This window comes from Glycine soja, chromosome 20, assembly GCF_004193775.1.
Source record: "Glycine soja cultivar W05 chromosome 20, ASM419377v2, whole genome shotgun sequence".
Lineage (NCBI taxonomy): Eukaryota > Viridiplantae > Streptophyta > Magnoliopsida > Fabales > Fabaceae > Glycine > Glycine soja.
The window spans coordinates 43,262,879-43,285,476 of NC_041021.1; the positions used below are offsets into that span (position 1 = coordinate 43,262,879).

At 32.3% G+C, this 22,598-nt stretch overlaps 2 protein-coding genes and 1 pseudogene across 2 annotated transcripts; 2 read left to right on the forward strand and 1 right to left on the reverse strand.

Annotated features, from left to right (window-relative positions):
• Positions 1 to 181: 181 nt before the first annotated feature.
• LOC114403515 (plastidial pyruvate kinase 2-like) lies at positions 182 to 5,474 on the forward strand. The gene is made up of 12 exons (XM_028366531.1): positions 182 to 614; positions 1,217 to 1,504; positions 1,625 to 1,790; positions 2,452 to 2,586; positions 2,747 to 2,857; positions 2,956 to 3,044; positions 3,241 to 3,303; positions 3,422 to 3,597; positions 3,874 to 3,976; positions 4,074 to 4,222; positions 4,544 to 4,652; positions 5,076 to 5,474. The coding sequence occupies exons 1-12, from the start codon at positions 384 to 386 to the stop codon at positions 5,181 to 5,183; spliced, it is 1,728 nt and encodes a 575-aa protein (XP_028222332.1). The 5' UTR covers positions 182 to 383; the 3' UTR covers positions 5,184 to 5,474.
• A 3,586-nt stretch (positions 5,475 to 9,060) lies between these two features.
• On the reverse strand, positions 9,061 to 10,491 carry LOC114402797 (annotated as a pseudogene).
• A 10,292-nt stretch (positions 10,492 to 20,783) lies between these two features.
• Positions 20,784 to 22,058, forward strand: LOC114402509 (acidic endochitinase-like). The gene has a single exon (XM_028365113.1). It carries the CDS (start codon positions 20,835 to 20,837, stop codon positions 21,834 to 21,836), a length of 1,002 nt encoding a protein of 333 aa, XP_028220914.1. The 5' UTR covers positions 20,784 to 20,834; the 3' UTR covers positions 21,837 to 22,058.
• The last annotated feature ends 540 nt before the right edge of the window (positions 22,059 to 22,598 follow it).

Sequence of the window (22,598 nt, forward strand, 5' to 3'; positions counted from 1 at the left end):
TAATTTATCACGCAAAAGTGAATATTTTAACAAAATACAACATCCAAAAAAAAAAATACAACAAAAAATGTAAAAAAAAAAAAAAAAAACGACATCAAGATTACAATGCTCATTTTCAAGGCTATAGTTTTTTTAGTTTGGGGAGTCAGCAAACATAGCATTGATAGTGGTCAGTTCGATACAAACTAATAGGTGTCGTGTCTTGTGTCCCTCCCACTTTATGTTTGCCTCATAACCTGACCTTTGCCGAACATAACGGCGACTTCTCCAAAACCTTCAATTCCACCTTCTTCTTCGCACCCTCTTCTTCACCCTTTTATTCTTCACGCCCAATCCCCTTCAACTCTACTTCTCTCTCTCTCTCTCTCTCTCTCTTTCTAACAATGTCTCAGGTAGTGGCCACTCGATCCATTCACTCCTCCCTCACGCGCCCCACCTCAGGATCTGCACACCACAGGGCCCAAACGTTGTTGAAGCCTCCAACTTTTGCTTCCAAATTGTTCGGAGCACAAAGGAACAACCCCTCCAAAGTTTGCTCCCGAAGTTGCCTCGTCAATGCGAGGAAATCTGCACCCGCTAAAGTTGTTCCCGTGTCACCCGAGGATGATTCAAAGGTGCGTGCTTTTTCTCTCTCTCACTGCAAGTTTGCCAAATAAAAATGATGGGGGAGTGAGACAATTTGATATTTTTGGTGGGAAGGACCCAAGATGAAAAATCATGGACAGTTGCGCTAATCTACACCGAGAGATTAATTAAGAGATAGAAGAGAGAGAGAGAGAGAAATGTAGATGTGATAGGTGACATAATGTGATAAGAAGTGAAATTAAGAGTGTTAATCTGGTGTATGTAATATGTAAGTTGCATACATCATTACTCAACCCAAAATAGAAGTAGAGTAATGATAAACGTACACTTTTGGGGTGAATTGGGTGGAAAGAAGGGAGAGATAGGAAGAAAAAAAATTGGGGACAGAAAGTGACAGATGTGATGTGATATAAAAGGAAGATAGAGATAAGAAGAAAATTGTGTGCAAATGAGATGGAAGAGGAAGTAGTGTATGTTGAGGATTCTCCATAATTTTTTTTTGAAAGGCAAATTTTTTATTGAAACTGATGTGGCACACAAGATTTGTTCCAAATGGATTCTCCATGAAATAAATGGAGCTGGTTGAGAAAATTGGTGTGAGTTGTAACCCTTTTCGTGATGTGGAGAATAGATTGAGGAAGAGTTGCAGCACTTGCGTGGTATGCAGCAACTTGGCGACACTTCTGTTGGAATGTGGTCAAAACCCACGTTTAGGAGGAAGACAAAGGTTGTTTGCACCATTGGTCCTTCTACCAACACCAGGGAAATGATTTGGAAGCTGGCTGAGGCTGGGATGAATGTTGCCCGATTGAATATGTCTCACGGAGACCATGCTTCTCATCAGAAAATTATTGATTTGGTTAAAGAATATAATGCTCAATCCAAGGACAACGTAATTGCAATTATGCTTGATACCAAGGTGATAATTAAGTTCTTTCTTCAAGTTATTGCCTTTTAAGATTACTTTGTTCGTATCATGTTTCTTTGGTCACAGTTTAGTTTTCATGTCAGCTGATAATTCATTTTTCTCTCTTTTCAGGGTCCTGAGGTTAGGAGTGGGGATTTGCCACAACCAATCAATTTAACAACTGGGCAGGAATTCACTTTTACCATCCGGAGGGGTGTTGGAACTGCAGATTGTGTTAGTGTGAACTATGACGATTTCGTCAATGATGTGGATGTGGGAGACATGCTTCTTGTTGATGGTATGGCAACCAACTGATTGGTAAAAATGTTTGAAATATAAACAATTTGTTATGCTCGTGGGTTGATAAGCCACCAAACATGGGACTAATTTATTCTTTTGTGATTTTCTTTAACCTTAGCTAATTTTGTGTACTGTAACAAGGGCAAGTCACCTAATCTCTGAAAAAATTATGACCTAAGGGATGAGTCTTCAAGGCAGTGTAGCATTGTGGCCTTCTGGTGCAAATATGTTATAACTTGTCTATGCATCTTGATCCGTTTGTATTTCCCTGAATCATGATTAGTTGTTAGATTTTATGAACATGGTTTTGGGTTGAGAATAAAAGAACCATTACATGAACAAAAATAATTTCATCTTAAGTTATTAAATTTTTTTTCTTATCCTTACTTATGCAGAGTCACAAGCTTCTGTTAGATCCATAAATCATTGATTATAATTTACTCATAAAAGTTTCAGTCAACATAACATGAATCATCCAACCAAACTGTTGGAAGATGTATTTATGTTTTTCTAAAGAAGACTATGATAACAAGAGACAATGCTTTACATAATGTATTTATTATATATTTAACATTATTGGGCAATATCTTTAGTATCCTATTTATCTCGGAAAGAGTTAATACCGGGTCTTTGATGTATACTATTTGTGTATGATGTAGGTGGTATGATGTCTTTGGTGGTTAAGTCTAAGACAGAGGATTCTGTGAAATGTGAAGTTGTTGATGGAGGAGAGCTCAAGTCAAGGAGACATTTGAATGTTAGAGGAAAAAGTGCAACACTGCCTTCCATAACTGGTTAGATTCTGGATCATTATTCCTATACTTGATTGTTTTTTTAATTTTAAACCATTTCTTCTACATGCCTCTCCATATGTTTGGGTACTGGCAAATGGGTGAGGATTAAGGTTTTGTTGGTTTCCCAAGGACATATAATATTTGTGTTGATTTGCTACAGAGAAGGATTGGGATGACATCAAATTTGGAGTGGATAACAAAGTTGACTTCTATGCTGTTTCTTTTGTTAAGGATGCACAAGTAGTTCATGAACTGAAGAATTATTTGAAAAGTAAATATTCAAGATACTTGTATTTTTTTTAATTAGTCCATCTGATTAATTTCTCTAATTATTTCAAAATGTGATAAATTGTCCACTCAACGCTGCAGGCTGTGATGCTGATATACACGTCATTGTAAAAATTGAAAGTGCAGACTCTATACCAAACTTGCATTCAATTATTACAGCGTCTGATGGGGTGCTAATCTAATCCTCACGTTATTTACTTTATAGTTACTGCCTGATTCTGGAAAATAGGGATGATTTAGCCCATATTATAAAAACAGAAGCCTTTGGTACTGAGTGTGTTTTGTTTAGAGATCGTGGATTAAGTTTTTGGGCACTTGTTTGCTGATTGTTGATGTTGAACTGTCTACTTTTTCCATCCTGTTTAGGCCATGGTTGCAAGAGGAGATCTTGGTGCAGAACTCCCTATTGAAGAGGTTCCACTTTTGCAGGTATGGTCCTTTTAAACAGAAATGAGATTAATGGTAAAGATAAGTATTAGTTGGTATTACTTCCATAACTGGATATCAATTTGAGTTCTTTTTAAGATCACAATGCCTGCTAGTGTAGGAAGAAATAATCACCATATGTCGTAGCATGGGAAAGGCCGTTATTGTGGCAACAAATATGCTGGAAAGCATGATTGTTCACCCGACACCAACCAGAGCCGAGGTATCCGATATTGCAATTGCTGTTCGAGAAGGTTCTGATGCAATAATGCTTTCTGGGGAAACTGCTCATGGAAAGTAAGTAATAATTCCATGCCTCAAAGTGTCCAATTACCTTGGCAGGTGATGTTCTCCTATTTGAGTTCTTACAAAGGACAGGAAATATCACAATCAAATTTGTGTTTCCTTAAAAATTTAGGTTTTAATAATGTGTATAGTTGAGAGTATATATTGCAATTTTACATGCTTGAGTATCAATAGATGGTTTAGTGCATCTTAATGACTTGGAAGACTAATCTAAAGCAAGAGCATTCATGGGAAGTGAAAATAATAATTACATTTATTATAATGCAGGTTCCCACTAAAAGCCGTGAAAGTAATGCACACCGTAGCATTACGGACAGAAGCCACTATACCTGGTGGTCAAATGCCACCAAATATTGGTCAAGTATTCAAGGTTTGAAATTTAAACTCAATGACTCTGACTTTTTTTTAATCATTGTGTTCTAGTTTTACTGTTGGTACTGAAATGTGATTTTTTTTGTACTGTGTAGAACCACATGAGTGAGATGTTTGCTTACCATGCAACCATGATGTCTAATACCCTTGGAACCTCAACTGTTGTCTTCACTAGATCAGGCTTCATGGCTATCCTTTTGAGCCACTATCGACCTTCAGGCACCATATTTGCTTTTACAGATCAGTAAGTTACTTTTTTTCCCTTTCTCTTGATACCATAAGATATTTTTTAAAAAAGAAAACTACAGAAGATAATAGTTAAACATGAACCTAACTTAGTAGCAAAATGCATCTGTGCCTAAGCACCTTTTAAGAGATTCTTCCAAAATGTGTTGGGTATTTGGATTCCGTTGTTATCAATATTTTCCATTAATAATTAGTATTATCATTTTCTTAATCGAATGTCTGTGCTTAGTAACAAATAAAACTGATTCTTTGTTGACTTATAAAATATGAAAGTATGTATTTAGTTGAAAACCTTTACCTAATTTTACTGGCCATGCAGAAAGAGGATACAACAGAGGTTGGCTTTGTATCAAGGAGTCTGTCCTATTTACATGGAATTCTCTGAAGATGCTGAAGAGACTTTCACAAGGGCCTTGGATTTGCTGCAGGTAATGTTTGGAGGATATCTTCAGTATTGAAATGTCACCTATAGAAGCATATAACCAGGTTCAGAGTACTTATAACAAAATTAAAGTTGTTTGCATGGTTTTAAAATTATAACACAGCTTTCCTCTCGCCCTCATACTATTGAGGGTGCTTCTTACAATTAAACATTTAACCATTTCATTCATATGCATCATAATTGAATACTTTAACATCGGACTTTTACGCTTTATATTAACCGTTTTGCTACTGGTAAATAAGCAAATGCTTCATTTGCACTTGCTAATAGAATTGTCAGCTGGTTCTGTAAGAACTAAACTATAGGACTGCATATTATGTTATGTCCTAAACACATTCACGTGACTAATAGTCCCTTTTTATTTAGTTTTAGTTTTTTTTAATGATCATTTTTGTTGTTTCCATTACAGAAGCAAGGAATGGTGAAATCAGGAGAAGAAGTAGCACTAGTACAAAGTGGCACGCAACCCATATGGAGGTTCCAATCCACTCACAATATCCAGGTCCGAACAGTGTAAACAAAATAAAAAGGTGAAGATGGCTATGAATTAAGTTTCAGTCTTTCAGGACACTACATTTTAATTTAGAAGAGCATGTTCCCTTTTGGTGGGTTGATGCCAATTTGATAAGTCCAGTAGCATTTTAGTTGTTTGTTTGTTGCCTAGGTTTTTTTTTTTTTCTTCATTTATTACTTTCTTGTTATCATTATTTTTTTGGTGATTGTTCTATATTTATCACGGACATTAGACATATGATAGTGTCATTGAAATTTTGATTAGAAATTGCAATGAAAAATGCTTTCAGCCACATCCTGGAGTGGACCACCGAGTCACTGACTTAATAATTGATTGTTATATTTAGTATCCAAATTAGTAGGCCTTATATTTGACTATCATTAATAATATGATGTTAATTTGCTTTCGCTTGTGTCATTCATTTCATAAGTCGTATGGAATATGCTTATCAGGATCAAGCATTTCGGTTTTAAATTTGATTTTGTTAACGTCAGGGTCTATTTGGTAAATTAACCTACAAGTTTACTCGTGATCCTTTTATTCGAGGAAAGCAAAGTATACGTTTACCTATTTAAAGGTTGGTTTTCTCAATTTATTTAAGAGATATGTTATTTAGACGTAAATGATTTACTATAAGTTATACACAATGAAGAGAAATAGGAAGAGAGGAGAAAGTAATGTGTAATAAATAAGGTGATACGGTGGAGATAGGGTGAAAAAGAAATGTGTAGATATTGTAAAAATTTGTATGAATATTATTTTAATTTAAATTTCTTAATATTTAGATTTTAAAATAGGCTTGTGACACATCACGGGTCCTACTCATACATTATATTATTAAATTATGACAACGAAGATTAACCATTGTAACCATTTTTATTTAAAGGTTTGTAGCACGCTTTAGCCTTAGAATGTGATTTTTCTTTTCTTTTCGTTTCTTTGAGGCAATTTTTTATTCAAATTGTTGGTGTAGGCGTTTTAAGACCTATCTTGGTTTTGATAACCTATTTCAGTCCAAAGCTAATTCGGTGGAATCTAGGTTTTTAAAATTAAATATTATGTAATAAGTTGATTTTATTTCAATTTCATGTCATGCAATCTTTATTTTTTAAAATTATTAATAAATTGTAAAAAAAATATTTTTTACATAACATGAATAATTTTATATATTACTATAATTTTTTCAAACATGCATATTTCATAAATTACTTTTTACGAGTAAAAGTTTACTAGTTCCTCTAAAAAAACAACTTTACTTGTTAATTAAGCACATCATTCATATTTTATACACTATCAAAATATAGTCTCCTTAAGAGTTAATAGTCAACACCATATGATTTATTTATTTTTATACGTAAGAATTGAACTAGCTACTAAAATATTTACAACAAAAATTGAGCTAGATGCCTACATCCCTAGGTATACTTTATAAATAAGCATCCACCGTAGCTTTCAGCATTAATCATGATGTCGCACTGTCATTTATGCCATCCATCGATATCTTCTACTATCCTTGTTCTATCAATTACTTTTTCACTTACACCTCAACAATAGAGTGTACGAGTATAATTATTCTCGAGATTAAAAGAGGAAAAAAGATAGTAAAGTAAAAAGAATGTATAGAAAAAGTGATAAAAAAAATTCATTTTGCTGAGGAATCGATAAATGTGATAAATGATTATTGAAAAACAAAGAAATGAAAAGGAAAATAAAGCAGAAATGAGATAAAATAGGAAGGAAGAAAGTGAAGTGGAAATAAGATTAAAAAAAATGAATGTGTATATAATTTTTCTAAATATTAACTCTCTTATCCTGCAGCCTCTTCTTGAATATCAGATAGTCCACGTTTCTCATAATTTAAAACCTATACATTTCCTCCCATTGGTTGGTCTCCCTATGTGAATTACTAACTCATTTCCTATCCAATAAATACATCAAAACTTATTCGGAGGATCTGTAAATAACAAAATGAAGATATCAAATCAAACTACTATTACATGCTGCATGCAAGTGCTATGTATATATATTCTTTTAACTACTATTACATGCTGCATGCAAGTGCTATGTATATATATTCTTTTAATTTCTTGTTAAAAGAATGTATTAAATGTAATGAAAGTAAGAAAGTTATTAGAAAACATTATTTTTATTATTTAAACACTTTTTTTCTATAAAAAGAAAAGAACAGAAAATAAGACAAGCATTACTACAAAAAAGATAAACGAGGACGATGAAAAACAATATATAAAGATGATTTTGAACTGTCTTTGAAGCTAACGTCGTTAAAAGTTAAGACTTTCGATAACGATTCTATAAGAAACCGTCTTAGAAATATATGTGATCTTCTAAGACGGTGATTAACTAACGACTATCTTAGAAAGATCTAAGACAGACGTGAGTTAAGGATTATCTTAAAAAGGTACATTTTTAAGACGACGGTGCTTAGCTCACGATCATCTTAGAAAAGTAAGAAGGCTTTTATGCATAACTTAGATAGGATTGGTCTATAAAAGATGATGCTAGTATTGAATTTGGAGTTTTGGACAACAAAATTTTCTTGGTAAACTTTTATGCTCTAAGATGATATTTGATTAACTGGTCAAATGCACGCTGGAGTCGATGAATAAATTTTGTTGTTTGGAAGCCTCCAACTGAATTCATTCTTTTGATGCCAAAAATACACAAACATGAGTGGTCAGAAGACACTTATCATACTATTCCCCTATTCCTTCTTTTTTTTTCTTTATGCTTATATAATATACGTGTTGTTTCTATATATATATATATATATATATATATATATATATATATATATATATATATATATATATATGCTGAAGGCAAGAAACACTTGCAAAAGGCAGCAAGCTACCCATGTGTTGTTTCGAACAGTCAAGACTTTCAGGATATATTTAATTTTAGAGCAACATAATATATATTTATCTTTGATGGGTTGATACCAATCTTGCTTTTTAGTCGGTTGTTTGCTCACTAGGTTTCATCTTTTCTTCGTTTAATTATTGCCCTGTTGTTATCACTTATCATTAGTTAACATTTTAATTGTTATATATTTAGCATGGACAGGTGTTAGTGCTTTCATGGCATTGAAATTTTGGTCAGAAATTGGAATTGGAAACGCTTCCATGCACGAATGAGTCATTCGTTGAGATGCTTTAACATCAACATCCGACTTATTAGGCCTTCTGAGTTGCGTTTAATGAAATATAAACTTGCTTTATATGTTGCTTCTAATGTAGTATTTCATAAGCTGTGTGGAATATTTCAACGTGGGGTTGGGCTAGTCTCGATTTTCAGTCCCTAAATTTGATTTTTTTTTAGTAAGAGATGCTTTCTTAACCGAAACTTTTGAAGTTCACTTGCGACTCTGTTCTTTCCCCCATTACACCCGTTAAATTCCTTGATATGGATTTCATTAGCTAACATCTCCCGTGCTTGTTTTCTACTAAAACAATATAAAAACTCTTTCATGTTAACGTATATGATAATTGGAGAATTGCAGCATGATTTAAGCCAAGGGCTCCTCAGGTCTAAATAAATCTTCATTGTCTTTCCTCATTAACTGCTCTGTTCAATCAAAATAGGCTAAATGATCTTTTGAACCCTTCATCTTTTAAAAAGTTTATTTTAGTCTTTTATCTTTTTAAGTTGATTCAAAATGGTGTTTCTGTTATTTAAAAGTTTACACAAAGTAGCCAATAATGAGAGCTAAAAGCCACCACAAAACAAATAAAGGAAACCAAACTGCAATATATTCATCGGCCACAATTGCTGATAACAACACACCACTTTGCAAAAGTACAACATTATTCTTTTCCTTATAATTATTGATTTTAAAACTACAACTGGAAGATAACTGTTACGTTCACGGCGGAGTTAGAGGGAGGGAAGAGAAGTGAGGAGAGAGATAGGGTTCCCTTATTCGAGGTAGGGTCCTCCTGGAACTAAATTTTTGGAAGCTTGTTCTTATTATTATTATGGAATATTCAGCACCTATATATTGCTGAGATACAAGCGTGTAACGGAATGCAAAGATCTAACAAACTCCTAACAGCTTTATCAGCACGTGCTTTAATGGGTAAGAAGCATGCATGCATGCATGTGTAACTCGTGAATGTGTGAGTTGACTCGGGAGTGTATGTGTGAGTTAACTCGTGAATGCATGAGTAGCTAATTAACATAATCCTGTAAGTATCTAGGCTTAGTTATAGCACGTGCGGGTCTCGTGGGCACAACAGAAGCATCTTCATGAGTGTTATCTTCTTCTTCGTGAACCTGGTTGCTAACAATAACCAAAAAAAAAAATCATCGGCTAATTGCAACTCTTCACAGTTCACACGCTGGCAACAATTGAAGTACTATACCCGTTCTGGACATCAAAGAATCTTGACCACAGCATCACCCCACCATATTTTGGTGACTGCTTAATCACCGGCAGGATCCGAGACGTCAACACTTCGGCCGGAACGAAACCGCAGCCCTAGCGGCCAGCAACCCCAAGAATATCTTCCCAGCAGGCACTGTACTAGTCCAACGCTTCCAAGAACTTACAAGTTTATTGATGTTCCCATTAGCATACTGACACGGAGGGTTGTTATAGAACTGAACCCAAACAAAGTCAAATAGGCCAGTGTTAAGGGCAGTGCCCAAAAACCTATCAGGAATTGGACACTGAGGAGCAGCACCTAGGTACACCCTCTTATTCCCAACCCCACTATACGCCTTAAGAAAACGTGCAAGGTGCTCATAGTTTTGTGTTGAGCCAAGTTCAATGTCAAAATCAATGCCATCCAACACAGCATCACCTAGTGGCCTTGAAGATGACTTGCCTCCCAAGAAAGTGTTCCACAGAAACGTTGAAACGTTTCTTGCGTCTTCTACTGAAGCCAAAGTGTAGCTTCCAATGCCACCACCTATTGAAAGCAACACCTTGATACCTTTGCTTTGGCAGTCCTTGATTTCAGAGCTGAACTTTGTGCAGGAATTGGTTGTGGGGTTGCAGTGACCAGCAAGGTTCATTTCTGGGGTTTTGCCATTGCCGAATTTGTTGAGAAAGGCTATGTTTATGTGTGAGTATTTGCCTGTTGCACATGCTTCTGAGAGGGTGCCCTCGTTCCGGTTTTGGCCCCAGTAGATGGCTATGCCACCGGCGTGAGAGGTTCCAAGAAGAGTGAAGAAGAGAGTGGGAAGGAGAAGAGGCAAAGCATGAGAGTTTTTGCTTTTGGCCATTTTTTTTCTTCACCCTTTGGTGTGTTGTGAAGAGTTCTTTGCAGTTTTGATATTTATAAAGCCAAGGTTGGCTTTTCACAAAAGTTTGAAGATTGGAACTAAGGTGTTGACCAAAGAGATGTCATTTCCTAGTGGAAAAACAACTCACTTATTTGTCAATTAATCTGTGGGGTCCGAAGTATAGTATATCCACTGTCATTAATATCACTACTATGTTTATGTTTATCAACGGCCAGATGAATGATCTTATTATTGTGTTCAACGCGGTTTGTAAATTGTACTATTTGCTTTAAACAGCGGAAACTAGTATACTCGATTTGATTACATTTGAACAAAAAAAAAAAACTCGATTACATTTAATTACATGACGCATGAACCACACACAGAGCCAGTTACCTTAATTAGAATAGTTAACTACAGCAGAAGTCAGAAGGAGCGTAATAGAATTGACAAACCAGTCCACAATGTCTGCAAGTGCTTTGTGTATTATGGGGAAGGTATATGATGAGAAGGGTCAACGCCCGGATTGGCGAGGCTTGGTCAACTTGGTGTATTCATTGTTATAATATAAGAAGGAAAAAATTACTGTTTGGTGTATATTCATCGTCATAAGAATTAGATATGATTGAATTACAATGCAAGTATGGAATAATTAATTAGGAGTACATGAAGAAAAATTTTTGCTTATGTATAATTATGAAGTGTCTTTCTTTAATCTAATCAACTTTATATGGGAACGAGTTACAGCAGAATAAATTGAGAGAGGAGGGAACTTTTGAAAATGTCAATTAGTTTAGTTTTTTTTAAGGAAGGGGATTAACAAAACCCTATTAGAATCCTATAGGGAATAAATATAGCCTGTGTTTGGATATGCAGCACGGTGAAGCAGAATTAATTTTTTTTTTTCAGTCACACTGAAGCAACCCTTTTGTTGTTTCTGATTTTTTACAGTCGCATCATGATTTTGACTGCCAAAAACGCAAAGAATATAGAAAGCACTGTTAGCTAACAAATGAAAAGAAAGAAAATCCGATGGAAAGTAAAAAAATTTGAAGTGTACAAGTAATTGAAATCTATTCTTGATTAACTTGTTGGCTGATTAGTTAGACTCTTTAATATGGATGCGGTTCCATATGTGAGAAGCACTTTTGAGTTTTGAACTCCAAAAAGGATATAATTACATGCATCTGGGAAAACGGATTGAATAGACTGCATCATCCCTTGTTAAGAAAGTGTATAGGGGATATATGATCCAAACCCAGATGAAGTTCAGCTTGAAAAGTTGGAATCAACTAGACCCAAATGAATTAAGTGCTGGGAAGTTTTCACTGCTCAAGGATTTTATTTGATATGGGCTTTAGTTTTTGTCATACTGGTAGTTGTTACTATTCACTCGTTACACCAAATTAGGTTATTTATTGTATTCATACACAATTCTCACCCCACATTAGTCACCACCACAGGCTCCAACCATACTCTTCCCTCAACAAATGCCAACTCCGCAACCCGTGTAATACCATTTTGGCTGCCCGAACTATGTGAAAGGCCATGTAATTAGTAGCTAAACCTAAGCCAATTCCACGAAGTAAGCTTGAGAGTCTCTACCATATCATGAAATGTGCATAGCTTTCAATTAGAACACTACAATACGAGCTTTCCAAACAGACTACATCACCGCAATTCCACAAACCAAATCACTTGCCACCCTGCTCCATGCATGATAGGCCATTAAACTATTGAAACGGATCACGCCCCACATAATGCATGGAGTATTGTGCAGAAACACGACCACCTTAACCACTCCAGCCACATGTGAAAACCATTTGCACTCGTGAAACAAGTGGTTAGGCTTGCCAAAATTAATTTAGATCCATAATAAATAATAGTAAACAAAAATAAAACAGTAATTTAGTTACTTTTCTAATAAAGAAAAATAGGGAGAGAAAAAAAATGCCAATTACAAGCACTACCATAATTCATTTGAGTTGTTGAGCTATTTTAAAATTTTAAAATAAATATCTATAATTTAAAAATTTGTAACTAGCTAAAGTTCTCTAAATTTACACAATATTTTTAGTCAAGCTTTTGATTACATTTATATTGAGGTTGGATTATAGCCACATGAATTGTACAAATTCCATATAATTCAAAGACGAACTGATTTAATTATTTAGTAAGTTATTAAACTATTTTAAAAAAATAACTAAGTCTTTGCGTTTAACTGGATTATAAGCAAAATATAGTCAAAGAGTGAATTGAAATATAAATTCAAGTCACTCAATTTTTTCCTCTCGACTCTCGAGTGACATTTGCTGCGCCTGTATACTATTTGTGGGTAGAGAAACTATAGATGTTTCTGCAACTAGAATAAATAGTCATGGTTTTAATAACTATAGATGTATTTAAAAATTTATAACTTGTTATGATATTTATAAATTGATTTAATTTAACGTAAAGGCACATGTTATTAAGACAACTTTTCTTATAATTAAAAATTTAAATTACTATAATTTCAAGAATCTTATCATTTTTGTCCTTATAGTTTGAAAATGATTTTTTTAGTCATATAGTTTATATTTTAAATTTATTTTAGTCCCTATAGTTTTAAAAGTGGTTTTTTTATTCCTTATAATTTGTATTTTAATTCTCTTTTAGTTCATATAGTTTGAAAATGATTTTTTTAGTCTTTATACTTTATATTTTAATTTCCTTTTAGTCCTTACCATCAAAATATGAGTAATACTATCAATTACAATTAACTACAAAAATATTAACAAGTAATTCGTAACTAATTTATCGTAAGATAATTTGTAATAAAAAAATTGATAATTTATAACCAATTTGTAGTTAATTATTTTTATGTTTTTTATAGTAAAGACTAAAAGGTAATAAAAATACAAATTATAGAAACTAAAAATATCACTTTCAAACTATAGAGACTAAAAGAGAATTAAAATGCAAACTATAAAGACTAAAAAGAAAACTTTTAAATTACAGGGACCAAAAGAGAATTAAAATATAAACTATAGGGACTAAAAAGGTAAGAATCATAAAACTATAGGAATCAAATGAATAATTTAACCTAATTAAAATTTTATGCTTCTAATAAAATAGAGTTGGGAAATATAGGAAACACATTTTTAACGAAAATATGTTCTATATTGTTGATTAATGTTTATTAGGAAATATAAAATTATTAAGCATTTCCTTATTGATAAACTCCTACTCCTAATTTTATAAATTTTAATCAATTAATAATATAAAAAAATATTAAAAACTGGGGTACATAAACTTCAACAACCTTCAATGCCAAAAACAACTGGACCAACTGGAGTATTTTGCTAGAAGAAAAGAAAATATAAATCAACTGGAGTATTTTGCTAGAAGAAAAGAAAATATAAAGAATGGAAAATGTAGTTTTAGCTTTTTTATGATTTTTTAGTTAAAAGGGAAATTAAAAAAAATCTGGTTTTTATAATAAAATTTATATGCTACTATAGTACTATCCTCTATTGAAATTTAAAATTCTTTCCCTCTTACTTTTTTTTTCACCCAAGAAAAGGTAGGCTAAAAATAGATCACATGCACAAGATAAGCAATGTTTAATTTAACCTGACTTGGATATTTTAATTGGGCTAATTTGTCTCGGTCATATATTGAACAATTTCATATGAATTTAATTGGAAAACAAATATAATTTTTTACACTATCACTAATTTATAATATATTTTTTCATTATCATAATATTGATGGAAGAGTATCTATAATTTTTTAATGTTGATTAATCTTTTTCAGCAAATATGATTGGACACCATTAATAGGATCTTCACTTTAAATTACATTCTTTTTTATCTATAAACTCAAATTTAAAACATTGTTCAAAGAAATAATTTGAGTCTAGTACTTATTAAACTACATATTGATACAAATTATTATATGTATAATAAAATAGTTGATTGTTGTAATAATAGTTTTAAAGTCACATGTAAAATAATTTTCACTTTTGATGTTCCGCTGTCCCTGTTAAGCTGACGTCAAGATTCTTTTGGGTGATGCAAAATTCAAATATGAACCACTGATTTTTGTCCTTTCACCATTATTAATCACAAAAGAAATTAGGACCGTTGGATTGAAAGCTACCGATGCAATGAATAGGTGGAAACCAGTTGGGTTAGTTGTTTCATAAATTATTTTTATTTTGCACGTGTAGCAAAAGGAGTAGAATGATAAAGTTGTCCAAGTTACTAATTACCATATTACAATTATAGTGAGTAACTGTCACTTCAAAAAATATATAATTATGTGACAATATTTTTTAATTTAAAAAAATTACCTCTCACTTCTAAAAAAATATAATTATTAAAATAAATTGAAAATAAAAAATAGAGACAAAAATTAATTTAAGTGCATAAATAATTTAAATCTATTATATTAAATTTTTAACATATTATTATATTAACCATGATTTTTAACCATAAGACCAAATTGAACCTATGTTAAATTTTTAACATATTATTATATTAACTATGATTTTTAACAGTAAAACCAAATTGAACCTAGATGGAGTCTAGCATATATAAGTGAAATATCTTTGGCATCATAAGGAAGGAATTAGGATCTTTGGATTGAAAGCAAGCAATGCAAGGAGTAGGTGGGATCTGGCTCTGTTAGTTGTTTCATAAATTCTTCTCATTTTGCACGTGTAGCAAAAGAGTGGAATGACATGCAAAGTTGGCCAAGTTGTTAATTACCATATTATCCTTTTTTATTGGATCCGTTTGCGCTTAATTGTTGTGAGTAACCGTCACTTCAAAAAATATACAATTATGTGGTAATATTTTTTAATTTTGAAAAATAACCTCTCACTTCTAAAAAATAAAATTATTAAAATAAATTAGAAATAAAAAAATAGAGACAAAAATTAACTTAAGTGCATAAATAATTAAAACCTATTATGTTAACTTTTTAACATATTATTATATTAATCATGATTTTTAGCCATTAGATTAATCTCTCTCCCTCTAGCTTAGGCTTGACAATAGGGTGGGTCGAGGTCAGATTTTACTTATCCACCTTGACTTTCCATTTTTCTCCTGTTCTAGCCTCGAAACCTAACAAGGTGTAGATTTATCCCCAATGAATACATTTAAGCGAAAACAGATCGAGTTTTTCTCACCCCGCCGCACCTCTGACATGTTTATAAAATCTTATAAAAAATACAATTTTTCATAGAATGAAAAAAAAAACAATTTTAAATTGCAACCATAACATATTTTTAGATTGTACGTGATAACATAAAATATAATCCAACAGTAGTATAAAATCAAATTCAATAGTTTCAGATTTTAGTGTGTTATATATATGTGAGAATATTTTTGTAAATTAATTATTAGTGAGGTGGCTTCGAGGGTGGATTTGGATTGAGTATTAATAATCTTATCCCCCATCCCAAATGCAATTTTGGCTGTTGGAAAAAACTCAAACTCGACCTCGACTCCAAATGCAACTTTGATTGTCACATTCGAGAGTTTCATGATCCATTAATATAAAATTTTGTTGTAAACCATTTTTAACAATCATTATCGGGTTTTTCGATTATGAATTTGTAAGCCCGGTACGGATTGATAATCTGTAGCCCATAAGCATGTTACAAATGTGGATGAGGGTTTCCAAAAATCCGTAAGGGACTTGTAATTTGGTGAAAAACAATTATATATTTAAGTTAAATTATTTTCATATTATACATGTTTTGGTATAAAAAAAATTAATAACTTCTGTATCTTGTTACAACATGTGAATAAATATTATTGTTGTAAATAATACGATTATCTGTATTATACTATTTTTACATCCTATTATTATTATCGTTATTATTATTATTATAAAAACATAGATATTTCTGCGTTTGTGCTTCTGTTTTTTATTTGGGTATTGTAGTTTTCTTATAAAAATTAATATTATTTTTAATATTTTTAGTATCAGCATTATATAACACATAATATAATAACAAAAAAATAATAACATATAACGTGTATTTTTCAATTTTATGAAAATTTTCTTATATTTATAATTCACTTTAATTTTAAGTTTTTGATGCAAACATACACCGTAACATTCTATTTTTAAAATTATTTGTTGTTTTAAAAATTAAAAAAATATTTTTTGAATTTTGATTATAAAAATTAAATGTTGAATAAAATAATTTTTCATGTTTCTTAATTTATTTATTATGTTTATTTTGATCTCTTTATTTTTAATAGGTTTAATTATGTTTCTTAATTTTTTAAGATAAATTAAATTAGATTTCTTTAGTTTTAAAAACTTTAATTTGATCTTCTGTAATGTAAAACTAACGGAAACCCAGAGAATGAAACGAATGTGTGTCTGCATCTCTATTTTGCTATTACATTCTTTTATATTAACATTTTTTATTTTCTTTTATTGGAATACGAGATTTTTTAGAATCATAATTATTAATTTTAAAAAATAAATGATAATAAATTATATTTTTATTATTGATTTTAACATTATAAAAAAACCATTTAAAAAAAAGGGTTGTAAATATGTGGCCTTCCAAGAGTTCTTGTCTGCTTTAAGTTTTCTAAAATTTACTAATTTATTTAAAACATATAAAAAATTAAAAATATTTCTTCTTATATTTTCTAAATTTTATCATAATTAAAAAAACTGAATACTTTAAATTTACTAATTTCTTTAAAACTATTTTTGATTTATCCAAAAATAGCGTGTTACTCACTTTCACAATTTTCGGCATACAATTTTAAATTTATTTAATTAAAAAAAAGAGATTATAAGCTACTTTGTGTTAAATTTAATATATTCATTTCTTATCGTATCTAGTATTCCAATAAACATGGTTATGTTGGCCCACACCACCATGAATCACATGTTGGACCCAGTGGACCTCCTCAGTCCCTTAATGATAACAACAATGACAATATTGAAGGTGCTCAACATGTTGATCAACAACAATTAATAAGTCGTGATCATCCTAGAACAATAGAAGCAAAAACTCATTTGAGAAGATGACAACCAACAACAACTAATTACAGTTCAACAACATGACAAACCTATGACCATATGTACCACAAATCATTGTGGGACATTGTGAGTTATTAATTTTTTTATACTAAAACATGTATAACATGAAAATAATTTAACTTAAATATATGTGTTTTTCACCAAATCATATGTCCTTTACGGATTTTCAATCGGAAACCCTCATACACATTCGTAACACGCATATAGATTACAAATTATCAATCCGTATCGAGCTTACGGACTCATAATCGAAAAACCCGATATTGATTGTTAAAAAATTGTTTACAACAAAATTTTATATTAATGGACCATGAAACACTCGAATGTGACACAAAATCATTATTAATATCATGCTCTAACCAACTGACATAATTAGCCAATGAGATTATTGCTTTTAATTAATGTTAATAATATATAGCACTAGATTTTATAATGTAAGAGCGTTACGGATTGGCAGACCGTACGAGGCTAACCATACGAGGCTTACGGATTTCCGATGATAAACCCTTAAGGCAAGGCCATACCAATTGTCAACTCGTATTGGGCCTACGACAACTCATATTGGACTTATAGATTATGGATTATAAAATTGTAAGCCTAATACGAATTATCAATCCGTATCGGGTTAATGAATTTGTAATCCATAACCCTTTTATGGGCCCGTATGAGGTTTATGTATAGTCAATCCATAAGTCTTGTAAACTTTTAAATATGACAGTTTTTAAAATAATAATTGGTTATGTTGTTCATCCTTAAAAATTTGGAAAAAAAATCTACTTCTTTATATATTCCATCAAGCCATTAAAAAATATAAAGCAATTTAACATAAAATAGATATTAAAAATATTGTTGTGAATAAATTTTTAAGAAATAAATCAAGAAATTCATTTATTAGGTGGTCTAACGGCTAAAAATCATAGTTAATATAATAATATGTTAAAAATTTAACATAATAGATTTAAATTATTTATGCACTTAAGTTAATTTTTGTCTCTATTTTTTTTATTTCCAATTTATTCTAATAATTGTATTTTTTTTAGAAGTGATAGGTTATTTTTCAAAATTAAAAAATATTGCCACATAATTGTATATTTTTTGAAGTGACTGCTACTCACACTATAATTAAGCACAAATGGATTCAATCAAAAAGGATAATATGGTAATTAGCGACAGCTTTCTTATTCCACTCTTTTGCTACACGTGCAAAATGAGACAACCGATTCCCACCTACTTCTTCTTCTTGCATGGCTAGCTTTGTTCCATTATAAAATTGTCACTATATATACACGTTATTTTATACGGATAAAATAATAATAAATAATTAAAAAATAATAATTTTATAAAATTAATATTATTATTAATCATTAATTCATTTCCATTTTTACTATCCATCTTAAACAAATAATAATATAAAGTAGATTTAAGAGAAAATCAAAATATGAATAAAAAAAGGTAAAATTATAAAATTGATCCCTCATTTTATCTTTTATTTCATATTTGGTCTCCCAGTTTTTTAATTCACGAATTTGATCTTCCTATTTTATGAAATCGTGCAATGTTGATCCCCAGGTCACAATTGGATGTTGACTGTTAGCAAATGACGTTAATTGTCACATGTTGATAACTGCTAAATAATTGTGAATTTATAGGAGTTAAATAGTCAAATTTTGGCTTAAAATTAATTATTTAGCAGTTATTTGTAATTAAAAGTGAGAAAATTAATTTAAATGGAATTTCTGGTTGCAGATACGAAAAATAAGGTTGCATTTAGCAAAAGTGGCACAGAAAGGAAGAAAAAAAGAAGAAATTCTGAAGCAGGCCCAATCCAATAGGGGCGCTCAGCGCGCATCAGGCGCTAAGCGAGCAACTAACTGGAGGCGCTGAGCGTGGCGGAAACCGTTACGCGCGCTAAGCCCAGCCAGGCGCCCAGCGCCCGATCCAACAGACGCACAGGCCCAACGTGCATGGCGCGCCCAGCGCGCGATCTGAACGCGCTAAGCGCGAGGTGTGGCGCTGAGCGCAACTACGAAGGCCCGTAAGCCCACTTCAGCCACTATAAATAGAGAGGCAGTCCCAAGGAATTTTCATCCCATCTCAGAGCATCACTCTCAGTACTTCAAGCCTGAGTTTTTCTTCCCTCTCTACATTCTTTGTTTTGTTAGCCTAGCCTTTCTTTCATTCCCAGTTGTAAGCCCTCAATGACCATGAGTGGCTAAACCCCTAGCTAGGGCCTGGCAGGCCTAAAAAGCCAACGATGTACAATGAGCTTCAAGAGTTATCAATGCAAAGGAATTTATTCCAGGTTTTTCTGTTCTATTTCTTTTCTTTTACTCTTGCATTCATTCTTAGATCTCTTTTTGGGTTTTAATCGCTCGGGAGAGGGTAATTCTCAATAATATTTAAGATTCAATGCATGCATCAGTTTTAGGGGTTAATCGCTTGGGAAAGGGTAACACCTAATAGAACATTTAAAGAAAAGAATCATTGGGTTAGCATTGCTAGGCATAGAATGATAACTCACTGCCCATGCATTTAAGCAACATCTAGAACTTAATCTTAATGCATTTTAATTATTGAATCTTCACAAAGGCATTTGGGAGATAGGTAGTTAAAATAGGCTTGCCAACGTGAGGCATCAGGGGCAAGTAGTCAACAGATGTGGGTAGAACTAACACCATTTCATTGGTAATGAATATCATACTTACATGCATCGTAGGTCAATTGGGTTTGTCTGGTCTTGGCATTTCTATCAATTGTTTTCCTTTTTCTTATTTGTTTTAGTAATAGCACTCTTTACTATTCCTACTTTCATTTCTACTTTACTACTTTACTCCCACTTACAAATTGAGAGGTATTGGAAAAGTGCAATAAAATCCCTGTGGACACGATACTCGGACTTCCGAGCTTTACTACTTGTCACGATTTGGTGCACTTGCCAAAGTCCTAACACATGTTACGTTCTTATTGGATGAAGACGACTATGTGTCATGTTCTAATTGAATGTCAATTCTATGAAAGATGAATTACATTGTTATTTTTATTGACTAATCAAAACATGACACGTGACAATCATCATTCAATTAGATCGTGACGCGTGGTAGTCAACATTCCTTTGTAACATTCAACGTCCAATTGTGATCTCTAGAACCAACATTGCACGATTTTATAAAATAGGGGAACCAAATGCGTGAATTAATAAAATAGAAGACCAAATCTAAAATTAGAGATAAAGTAGGGGACTAGTTTTGCAATTTTCCCTTAAAAAAAAATCCTATATAAATAGGTTGCTTTGTTCTCTTGCTTCTACAAAAACCTAGCTAAACGAAGAAAATCATTCCAATACACATGGCTTCCGAAAGGCAAGCGTTGATGCTTATTCTCTTAACAACATTCTTCTTCACCATAAAGCCTTCACAGGCCAGTACTACTGGTGGCATAACAATCTACTGGGGCCAAAACATTGACGACGGCACCTTGACTTCCACATGCGACACTGGAAACTTCGAGATTGTCAACCTAGCTTTCCTCAATGCGTTTGGTTGCGGCATAACTCCATCATGGAACTTCGCTGGCCACTGTGGGGACTGGAACCCTTGTTCCATACTAGAACCCCAAATACAATACTGCCAGCAGAAAGGTGTCAAAGTCTTCCTTTCCCTCGGTGGTGCTAAAGGAACCTACTCCCTCTGCTCACCCGAGGACGCAAAAGAAGTTGCCAATTACCTTTATCAAAACTTCCTCAGTGGCAAACCCGGTCCACTTGGAAGTGTAACATTGGAAGGCATCGATTTCGACATTGAACTTGGTTCCAACCTCTATTGGGGCGACCTTGCCAAGGAACTAGATGCTCTCAGGCACCAAAACGACCACTACTTCTACTTGTCCGCAGCCCCACAATGTTTTATGCCTGATTACCACCTCGACAATGCCATCAAAACTGGTCTTTTCGATCATGTAAACGTTCAGTTCTACAATAACCCTCCATGCCAATACTCACCTGGCAATACTCAATTGCTTTTTAATTCATGGGATGATTGGACTTCAAATGTTCTTCCCAATAACTCTGTTTTCTTTGGACTACCAGCATCTCCCGACGCTGCTCCAAGTGGTGGTTATATACCACCACAGGTGCTCATTTCTGAGGTGCTTCCCTATGTAAAGCAAGCTTCCAACTATGGAGGAGTTATGCTGTGGGACAGGTACCATGATGTTTTAAATTATCACAGCGATCAGATAAAGGATTATGTTCCAAAATATGCAATGCGGTTTGTGACCGCAGTTTCCGACGCTATTTATGAGAGTGTCTCTGCAGCTACGCACCGCATCTTACAGAAGAAACCATATTAGAAATATGGGGAGCCGTACGTGCAAACTATTTATCAGCTATCTATGCATGTGTCCGTCTCTGTAACGTTTGTATGGAAAATTGGAAATAAGTAACAACTTGTTATTAGTTGTTACCTTTGTGGCATCTACTCCAGCTTTGATTTCCTAGCTAGTTGTTATGTAATGTAACCAATATAATCGAAGCATGTTGAGAATAAAATACTCCCTACTCATTCCAACTTCTATGTTCCTATAACACATACATCCTTCGGTAGAGATAGTTTATCATTTTTTTCCGTGAATACAATTTCTTTCTCATGTTTTTTTTTTATATATATATATCACTGTGTAATTTAATTTTCAATTTATATTAGTTTAGACTGTTTTCATTCACATCACTTTTTATAAATGAGACTTTTTTTCTTAAATTTAAAATATTATATTATATAATTTTTTTAATAGGTTTTAAAATTAATTCTTTATTAAATTAAATTTTATATATTTTTTTAAAGAAAATGATATTATTAAATATAATTATTTAATTTACTTAACATATTTTTTAGGTAAATATTTTTATTTAAAATATGAATTTTTTAATATAATTATATTACTAAATATAATTAGTTTGTTCATGTCATTAGATTTAATTAAAAATGACTAGACTTTTTGTTTAATAAATTTATTTGTAGAAGAACATTATATTACATTATCAATAAAATAAAGATATGTTAGGATAATTGTTTCTATTATAATCATGTTGTAGGTAAATTTCACATTATTTTA

What these genes read in the sequence shown, in the direction of transcription:
- LOC114403515 (XM_028366531.1), top strand. Translation starts at nt 384, where the DNA reads ATGTCTCAGGTAGTGGCCACTCGATCCATTCACTCCTCCCTCACGCGC. An exon ending in CAATTATGCTTGATACCAAG is followed by an intron (nt 1,505 to 1,624) that starts GTGATAATTAAG and finishes CTCTCTTTTCAG; the next exon opens with GGTCCTGAGGTTAGGAGTGG. An exon ending in ATATTGGTCAAGTATTCAAG is followed by an intron (nt 3,977 to 4,073) that starts GTTTGAAATTTA and finishes TGTACTGTGTAG; the next exon opens with AACCACATGAGTGAGATGTT.
- LOC114402509 (XM_028365113.1), top strand. Translation starts at nt 20,835, where the DNA reads ATGGCTTCCGAAAGGCAAGCGTTGATGCTTATTCTCTTAACAACATTC.